Here is a 21383-nt window from a genome sequence, read left to right as displayed (position 1 = left end):
TTAAAGGGACATTATGGGACGTGATACGCAATAGCATGGACGCCATCATGTGCATTCTGGATCAACTATATACTATAGATTGGGTACTGTACAAACAGAGCTAAATGCCACTTATCAAACATGTCTATGCTCCTTACCTTTAACCTGATTGTGCTTATTATTGTTATTGTGTATATTTTGGATTTCCACCAGATTGATCTTTTCTATATTTCTTATTTCCGTACTACCTTCTATGGTATCTCATGCATTTCAATTTGTTTTTTAAAATCATTTTTTCCTCCAGTATGTGTGTCTGTAGTTTCTGATCTTGCGTACAGAATCCAGCCAATCACAGTGATCAAGGTTTCCGTGCCAGCCAATAGAAATACTTCACAACCACCGTCACTTCTGTGTCAGGAGAAGACACCTTCATGGCACACATCAACCTGAGATGGAGGATAAGAAAAGACAGAGTGGTTTAATAGGATCTAAAATGAATGAATGGATGGACTAAGTGCTGAATCAAGACTCAAACTACTGAAATATATGAAGTAAAACCTCGATTGACAAAACACAGGTCAACTGAGCAGGACGGTGTGTAAATCAGCACAGACTGTGATAGTAATTAAATACAATGTCATACTTTTTCTTAGATCCGTGTTAAATGTATGGCTCAGCACTTCCACTCTGTGTATTGTGCTTGCTGGGCTCCTCTGTCCTGTCAGTGGCAGGGGAATTAATGGTGGCTATATTATCAAAGCAGTAAAAGCCTTCAACAGTTAAGCTTAGTCAAGCAATGTTTGGCTTTCCTGATTAATGCCCGAGACTGTGACAGTGTTGAAAGACACATGTCAGCAGTTTTCTTTAATAATGATAAATGAACGTAGGAGGAGATGAAGAGATCAACGTTCAGCGGCAGGCGAGTGGAGGTGAGAGCTCAGGGCCAGAAGTTCACCGTTAGACTAAGATGGAGGTTAATGTCTCACTTGTTCCTGATGCCTTTAGAGAGACGTGCAGCCTCAGCGGGGTCCTTTTGTAGCAGCTTCTGGAAGGAGGAGAAGGTCTCCACCATGCCGATGTATCCGCTCAGTGGCAAGATCCTTCTCACCCTAAGACACTCATTCCTGGACACAAGAGAAGGAAGGATTTGGGAAATGCAGCTCCTCTCCCTCGACTGTATTCTGAGAGGCCCGCCAGCAACACACTTGACCCCAAAGGGCTCAAGTTTACTGTAAGTTGCTCTGTGTCGGATAACTCCCAGACGTTAGTGTATAGATATCTGACAGTCTTTAATCCACCAAGCTTTAGCTGTAATTATGAAAGTATTTATAGATACATAAGCTTTATTTTTCAGATTCAAGGTCCATACAAAAAGTAAAAACAAGACACACAGTACAAAAGGATTAAGAATCACACAATAAAATAATAATAATAAAAACAAAAAAAACATAATAATCTAATGACTGACCCTAACCCTAACCCCAGCCCTAACCCCAGTCCTAACCCTAACCCTAACCCCAACCCTAACCCTAACCCTAACCCTAACCCCAACCCCAGCCCTAACCCTAACCCTAACCCCAACCCTAACCCTAACCCCAACCCTAACCCCAACCCTAACCCTAACCCTAACCCCAACCCTAGCCCCAGCCCTAACCCTAACCCTAACCCCAACCCTAACCCTAACCCTAACCCTAACCCCAACCCTAACCCTAACCCTAACCCTAACCCCAGCCCTAACCCTAACCCTAACCCCAACCCTAACCCTAACCCTAACCCCAGCCCTAACCCTAACCCCAACCCTAACCCTAACCCTAAAGACACTTATACCAGTGCCCCCAAAACTGAGACGTGCAGCGCGTGTCACTGTACATAATGTTCACCATTGCCACAACATTTAGATCCTCAGAGTCATTGAACCGGCAGATGAACCCGTGCGTTACATTTCTCAGAACCGCGTGCAGTGTGTTCACTCCCGTGCTCACACACAGCTCGCTCGCACTGGTCCATCTGGGCCTTTTTAAATGTATCCTCAGAGCGTCATTGTACGCCACTTGCAGTCTCTGAAGGACATATGAGGATATTCACACTTAAAGGATTGCTTTTAGAGCTGGATATATTTAAAGCCTGGGACACTCACCATTCTTTATCTGGGTAAGAGCAGGAGTCAAACATGTCTGAGTAGATCTTCTCAGAGCTTGCTCCGATATAGGGATTTCGGAATGGATGCAGGGCGGCGTAATACTGATAAAGAAATAAATGAATTGTGTTACCAACGAACTGCCACTCACTCTGCCCTCACCACCATGAATGCAAAGAAACTCAACTGCAATAAGTCAGAGATTTGAAGCATCGGTCCAGACTTCTTCAAGCCAAGGATATACTGGACGCATGATGGCTGCCTTGTGTATTCTGTGTATCCTGGTAATGGTAAATGGACGCTACACAATGTACTTATGTGGCGCCTTTCTAGTCTTCTGACTACTCAAGGCACTTTCCCAGTGTTTGTCACATTCACACAGACATTCACACTGATGGCAGTGGACATCTACAGACCATCTAATCTAACCATTCACACCACATTCACACACCGATGCGCAGCACGGGGAGCAATTCAGGGTTCAGTGTCTTGCCCAAGGACACTTCGACATGTGTACGGGGAGGTGGGGATCAAACCACCAATCTCTCAAATGGAGGACGACCCACTCTGACACTGAGCCACAGTCGCCCATACTCCATACGCATAAATGAATGCAATTTCTGCATGAACACCTGGTTAAAGAGCACCATATAGTCTATATGTTATGTATGTTATCTATATGTTTCCCACAGTAGAACGTTCAAAGGCCCACGAGCAAAGATTATTATAGGAGCATGTATTAACATCTTCATTTCTTATTCCTCAGAGGCATTTGCTTTTCACTATAAAATTTGTTTAGAGTAGTCTATTAGAAATCACAAATAACCAATTTGTAGGAATTCAAGTTTTATATATTGGATGTACCTCGTCACAGATGCCGTTGAGTTCTGTGTTGGAGACACCCCCATACTCCAGCTCAAAGTTCGAGGTGTAGCTCAGGAGAGCCAGGCAGCCTCCGGGTCTCAGTACCCTGTCGGCTTCCAGGAGGAACCGCTTGCGGTCGAACCAGTGAGCCGCCGTCATTGCCGTCACGAGGTCCACCTCACCAGAGGCAAACGGTAGATCTTCTGCTGGACACTCCCTGGGGCCAAGAGGTCAGAAAATATCCTTTGAAGCCTATGAGCCAGTTTTCAGCAAGTAATCAAAATCGTAAGGCAGGAAAGAAGTGCCCCATCTTGCTTCCACCTCACCTGTATGATACATTCGGTGGGCTGCTATTGGTCAGAGCCATGTTCAGCTGGGCAGGGCTGATGTCTGTTCCAACAACCTTGGTGAAGTATGGAGCCAATGGGATGGTCCCTTGTCCCGAACCGCAGCCCACATCCACTGCAAGGTTGTACCGGTTTGGTGTCTAAAAAATAATTAAGTCATGATTCTAAACCTTTGTTTGCTTCTGCACCACAACACAGACAGTTGAAGCATGTTGCAACTTGATAAAACTTGAGCATGCACTCACTTTTGTCGCCATGTAGCTCATTATCCTGTTGATTAATTCATCAGGTGCCACTCTGTACCGCAGGTAAGCAGCTGCATGATCCCGACCCTCAAAGAGACGTACAGCCATTTCTCCTTCAAAGTGCCCCAATGACCAAATGCTATGACTCTGCGTGCGGTGTGCTTGTCCTTATCCACCGACCAAGTTACACATTAACCTCCAGGAATGCTGCCAAACAGCATGTTTATATGGGAATGAAAGCATCAATGGACTTCACACTGTGTTGCGTTCAATTAATGTTAAATGGACAGTACAGTGATCTGTGATATATTAAGTGTAGTCATGTATTTTTATGGTTTCAGTAATCTGCCTCAGTGTTAATGTTTTTTCTGGGCCATACTTTATGATTTGTGTCATTTGAATATATTTACATATATGAAAACACGTGTATCAACACATGGCATGATTTAAATAGTATACATTTAAACCATGTGTCCATCTTCATGAAAGGTTAAATAAACCATATATAGAGCTGTCACTGCCACATGCAAAGTCACTTTGCATAAAAAATAGAAGTATTCTTTCAAAAATAAGAAGTTAGTAGCTCTTGAAAAATGACTCGTTTGGCTGTGATGAAACGCTGTGATTTTCCACATCTAGATTCATGCATTTGCTAACACACAGCAGCAGATGGCAGTAAATGCATATATATGATGCTGGGGGCTGAAAAAAGTGAAAGCTGCTGAGTGTGGGAATGCTCGGAAGTCACATGCCAGTTGTAATTCCTCATCAATAGGTATTCACCCAGAGATCATCAGTGCATTGCCTTATTTAATCTTCCATAGCATTGTTGCTTTGACACATTAGGCATGGGCTCAATGATCACAAGAGTATCTAGAGATAAGAAATATGATCAAATATACTTTACATACAAGAACCGTGCCCGATCTTATGAACCAGAGACGTGTCTGTTTGTAAAAGCAGTTTGTCGTCGATACAGTAAAAACATCACACTCTGATTACAAGTGTAGAAATGATTTCAGTTGGAATCAGTCCTGAACCTAGGCGGCCAATCTTGACCCATGTAGTTTCTGCCCAATCAACAAGTATCGATCCTTCCCGTTCACCTGATCAATATCCATTGTCAGATATGGTTTGCAATAGAGCTTGTGTTAACTAAGGGGGGAGAGGGATGCTGCAGGCACCTCAGGAGCCCCGACCCTTACCCTCCGCAATGTTGCTATGTGCAGCCCTGCCTTGTGTCGTCCAATCAATCAGCTTTGATCAAGACTGTCAGCTGCGCTCAAGTCACACCGCTGTCCACCGCTGTAGCTGAAGCATGACAAACAAGAGGACAATGTTGTCATCCACGTACATGCGACTACCCAGACATAACCGTTCTATCACCACGTCCTTACCACCGAGTCTTATTAAAGCGAGTGTCCTCACACATTTCCACAGAAGCCATTAAAAACACAAAGTCAATGGACTCAGACAAACCGCCTCATGTATTTCTTTAATATCTGCAGGCATTACCGACACGGTAAAACGAGCTGTGGGAGTGCTTCCATCGACTGTGACGAGCAGTGTTGCTAATGCTGCATGGGGAACTCTCCTGATAGGCAGGTAATCCACACTGGGAGAGGAAAATATGAGAAATATTGTATTTATACTCGGTGGGGGGCAGGGAAACATATTGATGTCGGGGTTTCCAGACTGGTTGAAACAGAATTTGAATGTAACTGAGGTGGGGAATTGTGTAAAAGAGGAAGAAACACATAAAAATATGTAATTTTGTGCACTGCACGTATACAGTAGGCTCTATATGTTACAGATGCATTCAGCCTAAAGTAGGCACGCAGTAGTTAATACCTGTGCATCGTTTCCTTCTCTCCTCTGACAGTGTGAGCGCAAAGACATGCAGGGCGGGGGGGCGGATGGATGGATTTTGGAGGATAAAATCCCACTTCCCTGCATAAATCTCAGCAGGTAAAAGATTGCAGTTGTTGGATGAAATCCACACATTTAAAAAAACAGCCTTGTTGCCACATTGAAGTACATGCATACTTTTGGGGGAGAAATGTGTCATGGTGTAGGAATTGGTCCATCAATACTCTTGCAGAAAGTAGAGTAGCATGAAAACCTTTGATTGGAAAAGGGGAAACAACCATATAAGTGGACCTTATACAGAGCTGATGCATGGTGGATGGTTTGACATTAGTAGAACATGGTTACCAACAACTGTACACACACTTTTCATTTTCATTTTCTTAACACATCCTCTGGGCAGGTCTAGATACGTTCAGGGTTGCAGTGCAAGTGTAAAGGGGCTTTAGTGAAGGAATTAGGAATAGCTGGTGCAACCGTATCCTGGGGTTTGTCCGTTCTGAAATCAACTTGGCAATCTTTGCAGAGCAAAGGAAAGGAAGAGTAAAATCCTCCCTGTCTCTTTTATTGCGGCACTGTGCATTGTGCCGAACAGTGTTTGCAATCTCTGGTAGGATATGAAGATCTTAAATCTCTGCCCATTAAAACTAAAAATTTGAGACACCCTCCACAGCCAGTTGTAAAGAGCAAATATTGAGAAGATCTGAATGAGTCCGAGGCTGGTTTTTATAGACGAGATGCTCGCTCTGAGATACACTCGGAGGGGTAATCCGACCCTCCACAGGGAGAGGTAGGTATTGGCTTTGATGATAGAAATGGATTAAACAGATTACATTAAAGGCCAGTCTAATTGAACCAATCTATCCTGATTCTGCCGCTGTAAGATAAATGATGAGAAGGCCAGATAGTATATATAGGTCGTGGGCTTGTGCGTCTGGCTCGAGGTTTGTCTGTGGATATTTCCAGGGCTTGCTCGACACAGGTCCACATCAAACAAGTACAACATTGTGAGAAAACACTTCTCTTAAAGTCTGTCCCGAATCATTTCTGCCGACAAAAAAGAATGTATCGATTTCTGAGTTTGCCCATCTACAGCTTGTGTATTATCCGCTGATAGCTGATATCATCTGTGGTGCATTCAGGTGCTTGTGTGAAATTTCAAACTGCCGCTGGAGACAAATCAGGACTTGCGGTCCTTGTTCTCTGTCATCAGTGCCAAAAACAATGATATGCACGCTCCTTATTTGCTTGTGTTGACAGGCTGACAGACGCTGCTGTGTCAGGAGTCTGCTCCACCCAGGCTGATGGTTCCTTCATATCAGGTATAGGGTCTGTATTGTTTAGGCTTAAAACCAATTTAATTACGTTTTGATCTTATCGAATATGAAACCAATGAAAGCAATTGTGCAACATCTAAAAAAAAACCATGCTGCCTTGATATCCTCCCCACTGCTTGTGTTGATTTCCTTGTAAAGCACTTTAAATTGCCTTGCTGTTGAAATGTGCTATTCAAACAAACATGACTTTATGTCCATGTTTTCTTAATCATCAGGTTCAATTCAGCACAAAAATGTATCAGATTAATGCTTTTTAACAGCTAACTCAGTCTTTGCAAGTTAGTTTTCTTGATTCCACTGAATACATTTCAAGGAGAAACACAGAAAACATGTAACTTAATAACAAAAAACAAAAAAACAACTGGATAGTAGATTGTCTCCCAAGAGTGATGCTTCAAATAAATCCCATTCTGAACGCTTATGTAAGACGGACCAGCATGAAAGAAGTCAATACTGTAGCAGCACGTTCAGATTCCTGTTTCTTTGTCAATACAAAAGCTTTGAGTCTTTCTTTTGAGTCATTACGTCTTCTGTGTGTGTGTGTGTGTGTGTGTGTGTGTGTGTGCGTGTGCGTGTGCGTGTGCGTGTGTGTGTGTGTGTGTGTGTGTGTGTGTGTGTGTGTGTGTGCGTGTGTGTGCGTGTGTGTGTGTGCCTTTGTGTGTACCTGCCCTCCCAGGCAGGCTCGTTATTGACGGTGTCCGGTTGATGTGAGTGTGACGGGGTGACCTTTCCTTCCAACCTTGTTATCAACGTGAACTCGTTAAGCAGGACTGTTTAATTAGCAGTGGAGTGGCAATCAGGGAGGAGTCGGAGACCTCTGTGGTCATAGACACGGATCAATGGTCTTCAGGGAGCCTTTGCACTCAGCAACAGCAACCTTTACCAAGAATGCATACACTTCTATGAATTTGGTCTAGACTCTTGGATCTGGCTGATTTTCTTGTGGATATTTAGACAACGGACCAATAAAGATGCAAATAAAGGTGCAATATGGGGCCAAACTGTATGTGCATGTTAAAAAAATCACACCTATATTTGTTTATTTAAAGGTCCCATACTGTAAGAATTGTTTCTACTGTATATCTTTTTTGATTTTTATTGAAACAAAGACCCTAAAAGCCCCAAACCCAACATACTTGTTACATTTTAGTCTAGTTTTTAGTCCAGGATTCATAAACTTCATATCCTCCTTCCCACCAAAAACAGAAAACATCACTATGAGACTAATACCCCGCTTTTATTAAAATCAGAGCGCAGTGGCAAACTGATAAAACAGTCTAACCCTGGTTGTCATGCACACATGCTTCAACACAAGAGCACTCTCAAAAGTGTGTGTGCGAACATACGCGTGTATAAACTCGCCCAAAGGTACACAAACATCCAGGCAAAGAGAAGCGGGAGCCGGCAGCCGCTGCACCTGGTGAGATCCAAGTGAAAGTGAGAAGCAGAAAAAAAGAGCTGAACGCTCAGGTCTGTTGATCTATTTTTACTGCAGAGCAGGGGGCAGAGGGAGAGAGAGAGAGGAGAGAGACAGAGAGACAGAGAGAGAGAGAGAGAGAGAGAGAGAGAGAGATGTTTCTGCATAATGCATGGCCCTATAGAGCAGCACTGGCTTTTACACTGCACTCTCTCACTAGGCTTCCAGGTGTCTGTGCTGTCTGTCAAACATGCAGCATATAGGAGAGCCAGGTGCTCTCACACGGTGCTGTGGTTGATCTTTCTCACAGCACAAGACCACCAGTCCACCCAGCTGCTCGCCCTCTCCCCATCTAACAGTCAAGTCTATCTCTGAAGTGTAGGTGTAGGGGCCCATCCTCACCGTTGGGTAAACTCATGAACTGAAATCAACGCTACGACAGTTTGGGTCCATGTTTAGCTCAGAACATGTTTATGTAAGGAGCTAAACACAATGTAGCATCCACCGTGTACATTTCAATTCTTCTCTTGTTAAATAACACAAGGAAACATTTAAATGTTCATTTTGAGTCCTAAATGTTTTTCCTCTCCCTTGATTTTAGTTCTGTATTCTGTCTTCTTTCGAGATAGTGACAATTATGTTTAAAAAATATTATTTAGGGCTCAACAATATACAAAAAACAGCTGTATATTTTGTTCATTTACTCTTTTAGCCGTTGAATTTGGAAAATAAGAAATGAACAGAATAACTGGATGTAGTTTGGGAGGAGGCTGTTTGAGAATGCTTGAAAGGGGTTGGGTTGCTGCTGGGCATCACAAGGAGGGAGACTAATGAAAGCTTGATGAGGATGCTTCTCTGAATCCACTAGCATGATTAGGCTTTAATTACAGAGGGCCACCTCGACATATTCCCTATAATTGGAAATACCTAAGCACTTGGCCGCTTATGGCACAGAACCCAAGAATCCGTGGTTGACAGCCTCTCTTAGGACGAGCCATTCGACTCTGAGTAGACGTTGCAACAGGAGGTTTCAGATTGAAGCTTGTTTTCATGCAGATTAGTTGCTATGTAGTTTTGTTTCATCTTTGTAAGGAGTTGGTGACAGAGTGCGCTGACACTCTAAGCATGGAATAAGATATTGTGAGGGAGGCTTTAAACTTGTACAGTAGCTCTGCTTCCCAGTATGCTGGCATCTCCACGTTGCCAGATGTGACAATAACATCCCTATATGGCTGCCAAACGCCTACAAGACACCCACAGGCGTTGGCAGCTCCCCTGGTGAAATCTTTTGTTGCACCACCACATGAAAAACGGGGCCTTATGTTGTAGCGGTTAAGTGAATCACTGCCTCGGCGGAAGATTCTCTCTTTCTTTCATTACAGTCGCTTCGATTCAGTGGTGTCACAGCATTTATACACTCGTTCAATGGAGTGAGCTACGGCTGAATCATTGTACTGTGTATAAAACAAAGACGTTTCTGAAATGAGCTCAGGTGTTGGTGAATAGCTGAGGGGAGACAGTAGACGATTCAAGGGCAAGCTGATACGCCTGCAGGATACCCAACAATGAGACTGTGTATTTGAAAAGTCTGGGGGAAAAAATGTTACCTGTGGTCATGGTTTTTGTGTCACCATTAAATGTTCAAAAGTTAAATTCTTCAATCCAACTCGAGGCTGCAAAGTAATCTTGCATTTAACTCGGTGATGCCTACAAAATAAGAGCCTCCCTATGCATATAAAGTGTTGTCTCTCACGCACGGAACAAACACAGTGAACACACATTAGACCGCGCACTTTAAAAAAAAGCCTAAATCTGATTGCTATACATGCATGTTTAGAATAACATTACAAGATAATATCATGGGATGCTTTAATCCTATTGTCCTACAGGATTAGCATCGATGCTGCCATTTGATGCAGATTAATGGAAACAACAGAAGAGGATGGGGTGACTGAGCACATGTAACCATGCATTCAACAGCAGTGTTTATCAACCCAGCTTTTCTATTATTCACATTATTCTGCTTGGGATCCCCTGTGTAATTAGCCGGATGACAAATCCACCTCTTCCCACAGTGTGTCTGTGCATTGATTCCATCACATTCACCAGCTGCCAAGTGCTATTAGAGAAGAAGGGAAAGTGTGAAGTGTGTCTCAGTGTTTTGTTTTTTTTCTTACCCAAACTGTGTGGTCCGACTAGGGATATATTACATTTTACGTTATGTTGCTATGCCTATATTCTCACTCTGCTACCTGTAGACTCACACTGTCCATTCGTACCGTGCCCAAACAGGTTTTACGGGTAAAGTCTAGTTCATTTGACCAGTGTGAGTGCAACCGTACCACGTCTAGGAGCGACACGCTTGCTGGCCACGGCCCGAGGTGGGCTTTTGTAAAGCGCGTTTGCACATGTACGAGCACGAGCGAGCGCACGTGTACGAGCATGAGGACTACGGCGGTTCTGAGGTCATTTTATGTGCGCCTGTTTCGGACATAAAAAAAAAAAAAGAAGGACCTTGCGTGGACATTTAAAACAATGGCGGTGAAAGGTTCACGTTGGTGTGATGCGAAGGTGGAGTGTTTACTGCAGATTTGGTCGATGAAAAGATTCAAAAACAGTCGACAAGACGCACAAAAACTCAGAGGTCTACGGAAAGATTTGTAAACAAAGCCACGCATAGCTATGACGTCATCAATGCGTGTGGCGTGTTACGGCGTGATGACGTATAGGCAGCAAGAAGCATTCGCCGAGGCCCAGGCAGTGTGAGTACAAACGGGCCTGGGCTGCGGGGGGAGAGGGAGGGGGGGGCAAGTACCCTAAAGCACGGGGCACGGTACGGACGGACAGTGTGAGTGCGCCCTAAAAGGTCTAGTCTTTAGTCTTACTGGGACTGCAGCATACTCAGACATACCAAAAAAAAAAAAAGATTGCCTGCAGACATACATGTATGAAGCGTCAGTTGTGAATGTGTGAGTTAACCTTTCTGTGTTGATGTGAATGAGGTCCTTTCTCTGCCGAAACACATTAAGACTATTTAGTTCTGCTGTGAACTCACATACAACCTCATTTCCATCACAGTGAATGGAAATGACGATCGGAAAGCGCTCACGGGACGTGCGACCTTTATTGAAAAATGAATCCATCGTTTCTAATTTCATGAAGTGTCTCCGGAGTTGACGTAGTAGGTGTAGTTAGGTAGATAATATGGGGCTGTCTGTAATTACAGATATAAGAACATTAAGTTCGACAGATACATGTAAGCTTCTTGATGAGGGTGCCCGTTTCAATTAAGGAGCATTAAATGAAACAAAAAACCTTATGGGAGTTCCTCACTGCCAGACCCAAGGAGAATTAATACACTGTATAGGTCCATTTACCCGGGAGTAATTACTCCCTAATTAGCCATTAGTTATTCGATTACCCTTTTATCAGCTAGTCATGGTCAAAAGGCAGGAATAGCGGATAAGTCATCACCTCGGTTGGTAACAGATGTGATTAACATGCCGTAGCTCCCTCAGAGGGAGACAACGAGGGAATGCATTCAGGCAAAGTGGAGGCATTCTGGCCCATTTCCTGCCTTTGACAAAAAGTAATGATAAATCAGAGGCTTTTTTTTTTTAAATGCTGCAAATAGCAGAAAAGGGAGGGTGAACATTCATTGCCCTGCTCACTTAAAATGTGAGATTGTCTTGTCTGTGTTTAAAATTATAAAGCAGGTCGAAGGTAAAAGTATTAAAATGCTCAATCCACAGAGAAATGCACCCAGCCCCAACTGTGTCTTTAAACGAGCCATCGGGACTTCTGTACGGTTGTGATATCACCAATATACTATATATATATATATATATGTATGTATATATGAAGAGCTCTTTTCCAAAACGAGATAAAAGCCAAATTTAAAAAAAATGAGTTTGTCACTTTGCTGTAACAGAACCTTTTCACTGCTTCATCAGTGTTTCTGCCAAATCGCTATATTTCCTTGTTTAAAATGGTCTCAAGATGCAGTTCCTTTCCCAACCACGACCAGCGCCAAACCTATTTTAGCCTAAATGCGATGCGTCCTCTCGACCAATCAGAATTCAGTGAGCGCTCTATGCGATCCAACATGGCGGCGCTCTGAAGCGGGAGAGTTTTTTGTGTCGTCCGTCCGTTCGACACGTTCAGACTGAGCCAAAAAAACATTTTGACAAGATACATTGAATATTAACCAAATGTGTGGGTCCTGAAAACTATTCAAATGGATTTATAGCGTTTTGGAAAAGAGCTCCTCATATATAGTATATTAATATGTATAAATATATATATATATATAGTTAGTGCTACAGTGCCTTTACAGTCATTCTCCGGCTTTTTCAAAAGATGGGGCTTAAAGATACAGGCGCTAGGTGGTTAAATACAGGCATTATTATTATTATATTACATGCATACATAAGAAAAATGTGTTTTTTTGAACATTGAAGTATGCAAACATTTCTAAATTAGCCAGTACTCTAAAACTGTGTGGTCCGTGGGAGTGAAAGCAAAAGGGGACGTGAATGTACTCTGGATGGTCATTGTTCAAACTGAATGGCTCTGTGATTGAGACTTGATAAGAAATCATGGAATATTCTGCGGGTAGTCGGACGATTAGGTGCATATTGTTACCGGGTGAAACCACCATTAACAGACCAGCCAGGAAGCATGAATACTCCATGCCGAACTGCTTCTACCATTTATTACACATAATTACATTCTTAAATAAAAACGATTCACCGAACAGTTCCTTGCATAGAGATATTACAATACCAATTTACCAATTTAAAAAAGGAATTATGAAACAAACCGGTAACAAAAATAAATCTTTCTCATTTTTCCATAATAAAGAACATTATTGTACCCATACATCATAATATACAAATGATAAATTTGAAACACTTTGTACAGCGAAAGAACAGGAGAAAGACAACGCAGGAAAAATGTGGAGAACGGGGCGAGGGAGGGAGGGAGGGGAGGTGGCGGGGAAGGGGGAGTCGGACAGAGGAGAGGAGTTGAAAGGGATCATATCTGAGAAAATGGAAGAGGGAAGAGGGAGGGGTGGCGATGAAGGAATGCTGGTAGAAAAAAGGGGGTTCGTTTGATTTGAAATTCAGACCTGGTGGAAACGGAGGCGGTGTCACACATAGTAATGCGTGTTTCACCCCTCTGCTGAGAGCAAGAGCAGTCTGGATCTCTGAGTCTTACAAGGTGGAACGGAGAGAGAGAGAGAGAGAGAGAGAGAGAGAGAGAGAGAGAGAGAGAGAGAGAGTGAGTGTGTGTGTTTGTGAGTACGTTCAGGTGTGTGATTCGGGTGTGCTTGAGCGTGTATGTGTGCATGTTTTCGGATGAATCTGTGTGTTCAGGGAGTGTCTGCGTGTGCGTAGTCCGCGGAGGTGTGTGAATCCATGTGGCGTGTATGCGCGAGTGTGTACATTTGTGCGAAATCAACAGCTACTATACAGACTTTATGATCAGTGTTTCATCACCCGGGGTCATCGTGAAGTGTAGAGTACAAGCGGACAGAAAACATCAGATATGCAAGTGGTTTTTTTTTTTCCAGAAAATTCAGAGTGCAAATACAAACAGACAAAGAACACACAGGCACAGCAGAATTGACAATCATTCATTGGGATGACACAGAACCGAAGCGCATCCTCTAAGACGACATGAAACAACCTCTCCAGGAAACACATTCACATTTGAAATCCTGGTCTTTTGAGAACATTTTGAAATGTTTCAATATTCCCGTATCTCGGCTCCTTAAAAGTCTCAATGAGCGTGGAGAACAACACGTTCGGTGTTGCAGTCCAAAGTCCTCAGCTGTCTATGATTGGTACAGAACAAAAATACAACACTCCAGAGCTGCACATTCCCACGCATTCACAACCGTTCAGTTCAACAGGAGAGTGCCTTGTTGAAATACTGAAACACACAAGTAGAGCTGCCATTGATGATACAATATTAACCCATCGGTTAAAACTGCTATTCTTCACTTTGTCGTCCACGTGGAGTCTGGCTACGCAGGAAAACCCACAAATCTGCTCTGACGTTCCCGTCTGGACTGGATTTATTTTACATCGTCTACGAACCAAATCTCAGTTTTTTCAGTTAGTGTTTATGACTTTTTCCTAATGCCAACAAACACAAAGAATGGTAGATAGTGGGTGACCAGTGACAATTCATCTTCATCAATTAAAACTCGTATACGTCAGTTTCTATCGTGGTCACTTCTTCCTGTCTTTGCAAGTAGTGATGGCTGAAAGAGAAGGAAGAGAGATTTTTCAAATGGCTCTTTCAAGTGTCCGTTACGCACTGGGTCGGCCTGTCGAATGTACTGAATGTTTTTTGTGGATGCAAAATCCTTAAAAAATGGACTTCTGTTCCTGCTGCTTATTTGGTTGCTATGCAGTAACGAGCCGATAGCATTAGCTGTAGAAGGCCGATGCACTTTAATGGAGTGTCAGGGAAAGAATTACGCCGTATTTTGAAAAACGTACAAAAACTTACGTGTGTCGATACGAAGCAACTGATTCTGCGGAAAGAATCATTCCCACCATCACTATTTGCAAGTGGAGGCCTGTCACCTAGATGTTCAATATAAAAGGGAGCCAGGCTTGTTTGCACGTTTAGACAGAAAGAGCTCAATATTTATGCAGAGAGAGGCTTCTACTTCCACAGCCTCAGACAGATCATGTCTTGATATGATTGAGCTGGGCTGCGTTCATACCCAAATTGAAATGCGCCTCTGGTACACAGAGTGAAATCAATTTAGTGCCTCCTTTGCCAAAATGCAGACTGATGTGCCCCTCACAGTATTAAAAGTCCTGTCAAATAAAGAATATACACCTTGACGTAGTTGTTCCCAGTCACGTTCTTAAGAATCCTGACTGCTTTTGTCCAAGCTGCCTGTTTGATTTGCGTGCGCTCGAGTCAATGATCATTCAAAACTCATTTCTGTTTGTCGATTACAGACAAAAACACAGAGCAAGAACTAGATTTTATGCGTCTTTGTTCTGTCGGAGAAGAGTCACCAAGGACGAATGTTAATTCCAGTTTTCTGGGAGTGTGTGTATGTGTCTGGTGTGTGGGTTTCACTCCACTGCAGTTTCATGAGCTGATGGGGCAGTTATCATTTGCTGACTGAGCAGATCTGTTCCTCCACTAACCCATTTTAGCCACCCAATGGAAATCTGCACTCGCGACCTCCCCGCTGGCCCAGTACTACCAGTAAAATGTCAAAAGCTACCAGCCGTGACTATCTACTTATTCCAAGTCCAATCCTTCATTTCTAATGTGAAAAAGAGAAACTACCCCAGAAATGGTGTCTGGTATGATCTTACCAAACACACTCAAGTATTTTCATGGGCCGAGCTACATTTACAGACTTACAACAGGTACATTCACATTGATTTGTTCTGAGAAGAGCCGCCCAATTGATTGAATTTGTGTCTTCAAGTCCTTCCGTGTCCAGCGATCTGCATTCAGACATACATGTAGGGTCAGGAAGTCAGCAGGAACGTTCCTGGGTATGCATAGGGCCCGATTAGAAGAGCTTTTGAATGCTGCTTTTCTCTGCAATGAAGTCTGATAAGTTGGAAGAGTTATGCATGGGTGGTGTGAACAGGACAAAGACCCTCCTCAACCCAGTGCTAAGAGGTGCCAATCACTCTCAAAGGCCAAAGAGATCATTTCAGGCATCTACAACAGACACTTCTTTTTGGCTGCATCCATTTCCAATGTGTTCTTCAAAATGGTCTTTTCAATTGTCTGTTTTGAACAAATAGGAGAACATTTTCTTAGAAACAATATAGCCTTTATCATACATAGTGATCTTGTTTCTGTGCTATCGCAGGCAGCTAGCTGCTTCGACTTGTGCATGTGGCTGTCCGCTGCTTTGATGGCGCGTGGAAGCCAGCATTTGGGGGAGTCCCGAATTGTTTCCCAGTTCAAGACGGCGGGGCATTTTTACAAAAAGTTTTCAAAGAGTCAATTGTGCAACAGACAACAATTCATAAGAGTCAAGATCCCGGAGAGGAGAAGCACTCTTTAGAGCCATCTCACATCTCTTGAGTCGCTCAGTGTCAGATGACGTTCTAGGAGATAAACAGTCTTTCCCAGAGTAGATAAGTTGGCCTCATCCAGTGGAAACCCTCAATGGATGATGTTCATAAAGCAAGCCAGTCCTCTGGATGACCTTAATCAGTCTTCACAGCACATCAGTGCAACATACTCCCATCCTCAAGTCTTTGAGAAATCCAATCTAACGCTCCGCTCAAACAAGTGTGATGCCATCAAACCAGAAGGATTTATAAATGGATCCAGATGGGTGATGTGACGGAGGCCAGATGAAAAATTGACAAATTATTATCTGTCTTATATATAAGTTAATAAACCGTTTGGCGTTTTGTAAAGGCTGTGGCTGGATTGAGGGAGAGAAAGCCAGTGTTCTTGCTTGCTTACTCTGTGAGATGATGCTGTTCAGCTACAGTTGGAAAATAACTGGTCTCCTCAGCTCAAGGTCCGTTCTAAGAAGAGGAAATCTTGAATATACAAACAGCAGGTCTGCTGTTAGCCCGCTGAAAGTACTGTACATCTGGTCCAGTTTGGCGTCTTTGAGCTCGCTGGTACATGGTGCGCTGCTGCATGAACAGGGCCGACATTTTGGAAGCGTTTCACTGAGGGACGATTGCAAAGACTGCGAGGACGGCTGCCAACTACAGGCACGTGGTCCATCATTCATCGTGTGACATTCCCGCTCAGACACATACGAAGGGTGGGATGGAGCGTCTGTATCGTCCGCGCGACAACACCGGGAGACATTTGTGAGGTGATGGCATGTCACTGTGGAATCATGGACCAACTGGTTGAGCGCAGATTGACAGAGCCACTCAGGATCCGTCTCTCTGCATGTCTGTGTTTCTGTCTGTAGTCAGCGTCCCTGTGCGGTGCCCTCCCTCCTGTCCAGAACGACCAAATCTGGTGTTTTTTTGAGTCCATCCCGCTGTCTCTCTCTAACATCCATGGTGTTATTTTTCTGCAGGTGATGCTCCCTCTCCTTCTTCCTCTCCGCCTCCATCCCCTTCCCCTCTCTTCCACTCCCGTTGACCTCTCTCAGATTCCTCAGATGTGCCTCTTCATGTGTAGCGCCAAGTGATCCGACCGTGAGAAACACCTGCAACCAGAGAGAGGGAAACGGAGAACAGCTTGTTAGGGTTGTTACCAATGCAGGGGAAAGAATTTTGTTTTGTCGATCGAGCTAAATGTTGCTGTTAGCTAGTGAGCGCCGAGCCACTAATGCACACGCAATTAGTATATGTGTAACTAATTCATAATCAGCATTTTCAGCAGCACTCCTAATGACTTCAGCTGCGCCATGAATAACTAGAGAGCCCGCAGATGGATCTGTTGAAACAGTGTGGAGGAGGGAGATAAAAAAAAAAAGGGCAGCAGGCAAAACATGTGCTGTAAAACGTCGGCTAAATTAGATGAATCGAAGCTTCTCATCCGAAATCAGGCTTGCAGAATTGCCAGGGTATAGCTGCATGGTGAAAATGAAATTACTGGGGAAGTGCACCAGCCTTTTTTTCCCCCCACAAGAGTTTAAAGATGTTGGATTATTTCAACGCGATTGCCACGTGTTGACATAATGCATGCTTTCAGCTGGTGCTCTGTTTATCCAATGCACGCTTGCACAGAGATGCAGCCGTTATAGCAGACCTACTTTTCCATCACAAGTGCTAGTTAAACAGTATTTATGTTGCACGCTTGCTGCACTAATACAACAGCTCCATTCCCCAGAGGAGTGCTTTTCATGAAACAAGTGTTGCTTTATTATAGGTAATTGGGGAGCCGCGTGCTCTGCTGTTTAGTGTGTCAAGGAATATTTGAGATGGAGACTTGTTTATTAGAGTTGTTCGGTTTAGTAATGTTTGAGGGGGAAAAAAGAAACAAGACAACACAAAATTGCTCCCAGATCTCTACACTTCCTGAATGTTCTTCAGAATTTACTGATAAGAGGCCAGAAAACGTTTTTTTTAATGCCAAAATGAAAAACGATATTACGATATTAAAGAATTAAAATGAGTACAATCACGTCTCATCTACTCTGGTAACACATTTTGAGTATTAAACCCCATGTTGGGAACCAGACTCCCTTTCACAACTCTGCAACTGTTGATTTTTTTTTTTTTTTTTGGACACAGGCTTCAGATTGGCTCTTTCCACTGAGACAGAGGCAACTGTCTAAGATGTCGAGATGAATCAGTGTTTGGCCAAGAGGGGGAGTTACACCGTGATGAGCCACCAGTCATCTGTCTAACTGTCATACCTGCATGTGTATCTGTGTGTGTGTCACTGTATTCTGCGCACACACACACACACACACGAGAGATAAATGAATGGCTCAGGAGACATGCAGGGTTGTTTTTGTGTGTGTGTGTCACCGTGAGTGTGTGTGTGTGTGTGCTCGGTGAGACAGATGGTAAAGTATGAGTCACGACTCGGGGGCACGGCACCAGCTGGCACACCGTGGGTCTTTCTCCTCCTCCCCTCTTCCTCCCCCCCTCAACTCCCCCATCCTCAATCTTCCACCCCGTCTTCTCTGCCTCCCCTGTTTCCCCTCTTTCTTCATCTCAGCAGGGTGTATGTGTGTTGGGCTGGAGGGGTTGGGTGCCTTGTGACACATGACAGAGGTGGGCCCGAATTAGGGATGTGCCTGCAGGGGGGGTCTGGTGCTGGTGGGGAGTGTAGGGGGGTGGATCAGGGATGAGGAGGGAGGTATACTGTATTTACAGTCTGTCCAGCTGAGACCTGATTAAGTTGACATTGCCTGGCCCTCTGCTCTCTCTCTCTCACTCACACGCATACACACACACACACACACACACACACACACACACACACAGGTGACCAAGGCACACACTCATTCAGACACATTAAGGCAAAGAGAGTGATTCCTTTTTGTCCGTTCATAATGAGCCTATGCATGATTTAGGAGCTCACATATTCAATAACGTACAGAATATTGCTTTTAACATTTGTTTGACAGTGGACGGATATCTCTGATCCTTTTCAGCTTCATAAATACCTAAATACTGTTGTATTTCATTTCTAATTTGGCTTTAAAATAAAATTGAAATATTGACAGAAACTGTATATTTGTGGCAAAAATACAAATTAAATAAAAACATGAAATAAAGACTAAAAAATACAATAATTGTTCTCATGCTGAGGGTGACAAAAACTCAAATAAGCTTCTGTAAATTACGAGGTATTTTGGTTTCTACCAAGTACTAAAATATATAAAACTGTAGATTTTCTGTGTGATAGCCTGAAAATGACCCTCTTCACCCTTCCCCTTGTCGTTAACACTGTGGCGGCTCCTGTCGACAATATTGCTGCAAGATGAAGAGGATCCCAGGGGTGTCAGCGAGGACCGGATCACAGACAGAGGGGTGTAATTAAAATAGGAGTAAAGATTTTTGTGTCTGAGTCGAGGCGGGTCTTTTCATAATGGCCACTGAATGTTTGATGATTTGCCACCGGAGCCCGGCAAATTAACATTTTGCTGTGGTTTATAATTAAACAGGAGCCCAGACCACTAATTAAGACGAAGAGTCGCGGGGCAAACTGCATCGGATCGACGCTTGAATGTGACAAAGCCATGCACCCTAACGCCCTCTGATAAAGATAAGGAGGATTTTTTTTTTTTTTGTAAGTCTATAAACAGGAAGTGGAATGGGACAGTTAGCCTGAAAAGCCCTTGAAAGACATGAAACAATCCCCCCAATTACTCGATAACATTTCTGAGAATGATTTTCAAACGGATATTGTGTGTGGCAAACTGCTCTGCTCAAGGTCACTGCATGCCCGGGTCTCGGGGATCAAACCAGGAATCATCCGGTTTACAGGATAGACTCTCCCATCACTGCTCCAGCCTGAGGCTCTATTTACTGTCACACACACACACACCTGTATTTTGGCTCTTTGAAAATCCCCACATACATTTTCCCTCTAAAATGTCCGACACAACAAAACTTAATAAATGATTTGTAAGCTGTAACCATTGCCTCTCATGGTGGATCTTAGATCAGCGGCCCATAACAAAGTACTACTCACAATCTTGAATTCAAATTAATATTCTGGAGTGCAAATGAGCTCTACAACCATTTTACACCTCTGTCCCAGTGTGAAACAGCCTCCAAATCAAGGCCGTGGAACATCATGTGAGGAGATGCACTATTAATATGCTGCACGGGGCCTAATGTGGGTATAGAGCAGAGTGAACACCCTTGGATTCCCACAGAAAGACTGAAACAGGTTGGGTCTTGTTGCAGAGGAGCACATTAGTAATCCTGCCAGCACACTTTCAAACTGGGTCAGTACCAAACACAGTTGGGTGTGTTACCAGCATCTTGTAGCACTTCTTTACTAAACCAAACCGTGTAAATAACACAGGGGTGAGAAACAGCCTGCTGTGCTCGTGGAAGTACTTCAAGTAACCCTTGAAAAAAATGGAAGAAAAACATACAAGTGGGAGGAAAGAAGGGGGTGTTTTGACAGACCTGTCACAGTGGTTGCACTTAAAAGGCTTGGCGCCGGTGTGTTTGCGGTAATGCCTCGTCAGCTCGTCGCTCCGGGCGAATCGCCACTCGCAGCCCTCCCACGAGCACTTGTACGGCTTCTCACCTGGGGGACGGAGAAAAAAAGATGCACCTGTTTCATTGCTCATCCACCAATCAAACGCTTATTTGTCTGCAGTCTTCTGTGGTCATGCAAAAACCCCCTTAGTGGTAAAATCATGAATCAAAATGTAGTGATGTTTTGCAAATGTGAGGTCTACGTACTGAGCTTCTATTTAAAAGATTAGATCCTATATATTTAAAAGTTTGCCTTCTACTTCACTAATAACGATCCCTTCACTTTTCCCCCTTTTTAAGAGCTGGAAAAAGAGCAAGGCTATGTTCAACACTGAGATGGAGAAGCTCCCACTGGTCTCCAATCTTGCTGAACACGCAGAAGAGGAGCAGAGGGTAGAGAGAAGTGGAGCGAGAGAAGAAGTGGAGAGGGAGAGGGTGAGGGAGTGGGGGGGGGATTAGAGGCAAGGTGGATGAGAGAGTGAGAAGAGGAGGTGAGATGAGACCAGGAGAGCGAAAAGTGGAGTAGGGGAGAAGTGCT

General features: G+C 43.7%; 3 protein-coding genes across 3 annotated transcripts in view; 1 reads left to right on the top strand and 2 right to left on the bottom strand.

The window, feature by feature from the left end:
• LOC310964905 (receptor activity-modifying protein 1-like) overlaps nucleotides 1–21383 on the top strand; it is a 140097-nt gene that overhangs the window by 10776 nt on the left and 107938 nt on the right. The gene's annotated exons all lie outside the window — the stretch shown is intronic.
• On the bottom strand, nucleotides 338–3680 carry LOC310964723 (uncharacterized protein; the record flags this gene model as incomplete). Its single annotated transcript, XM_083937979.1, has 6 exons — nucleotides 338–425; nucleotides 966–1103; nucleotides 2117–2220; nucleotides 2981–3197; nucleotides 3307–3467; nucleotides 3573–3680. 6 exons carry the CDS (start codon nucleotides 3678–3680, stop codon nucleotides 338–340), a joined length of 816 nt encoding a protein of 271 aa, XP_083794105.1.
• The window catches only part of klf7a (Kruppel like factor 7a), a gene marked incomplete at its 3' end in the record, with an annotated part of 37131 nt that continues 33075 nt past the window's right edge, over nucleotides 17328–21383 (bottom strand). The window contains exons 3-4 of the mRNA XM_083937793.1: nucleotides 20771–20894; nucleotides 17328–17379 (exon numbers count right to left, since the gene is read on the bottom strand). Of these exons, the coding sequence (XP_083793919.1) occupies nucleotides 17328–17379; nucleotides 20771–20894 (176 nt within the window). The remainder of the gene's footprint in view (nucleotides 17380–20770; nucleotides 20895–21383) is intronic.

This window comes from Echiichthys vipera (genome assembly GCF_963691815.1).
Source record: "Echiichthys vipera genome assembly, chromosome: 23".
In the NCBI taxonomy this organism is placed as follows: Eukaryota; Metazoa; Chordata; class Actinopteri; order Perciformes; family Trachinidae; genus Echiichthys; species Echiichthys vipera.
Note: the sequence above shows the minus strand (reverse complement) of the source record. Positions and strands in the feature narration are given on the sequence as shown.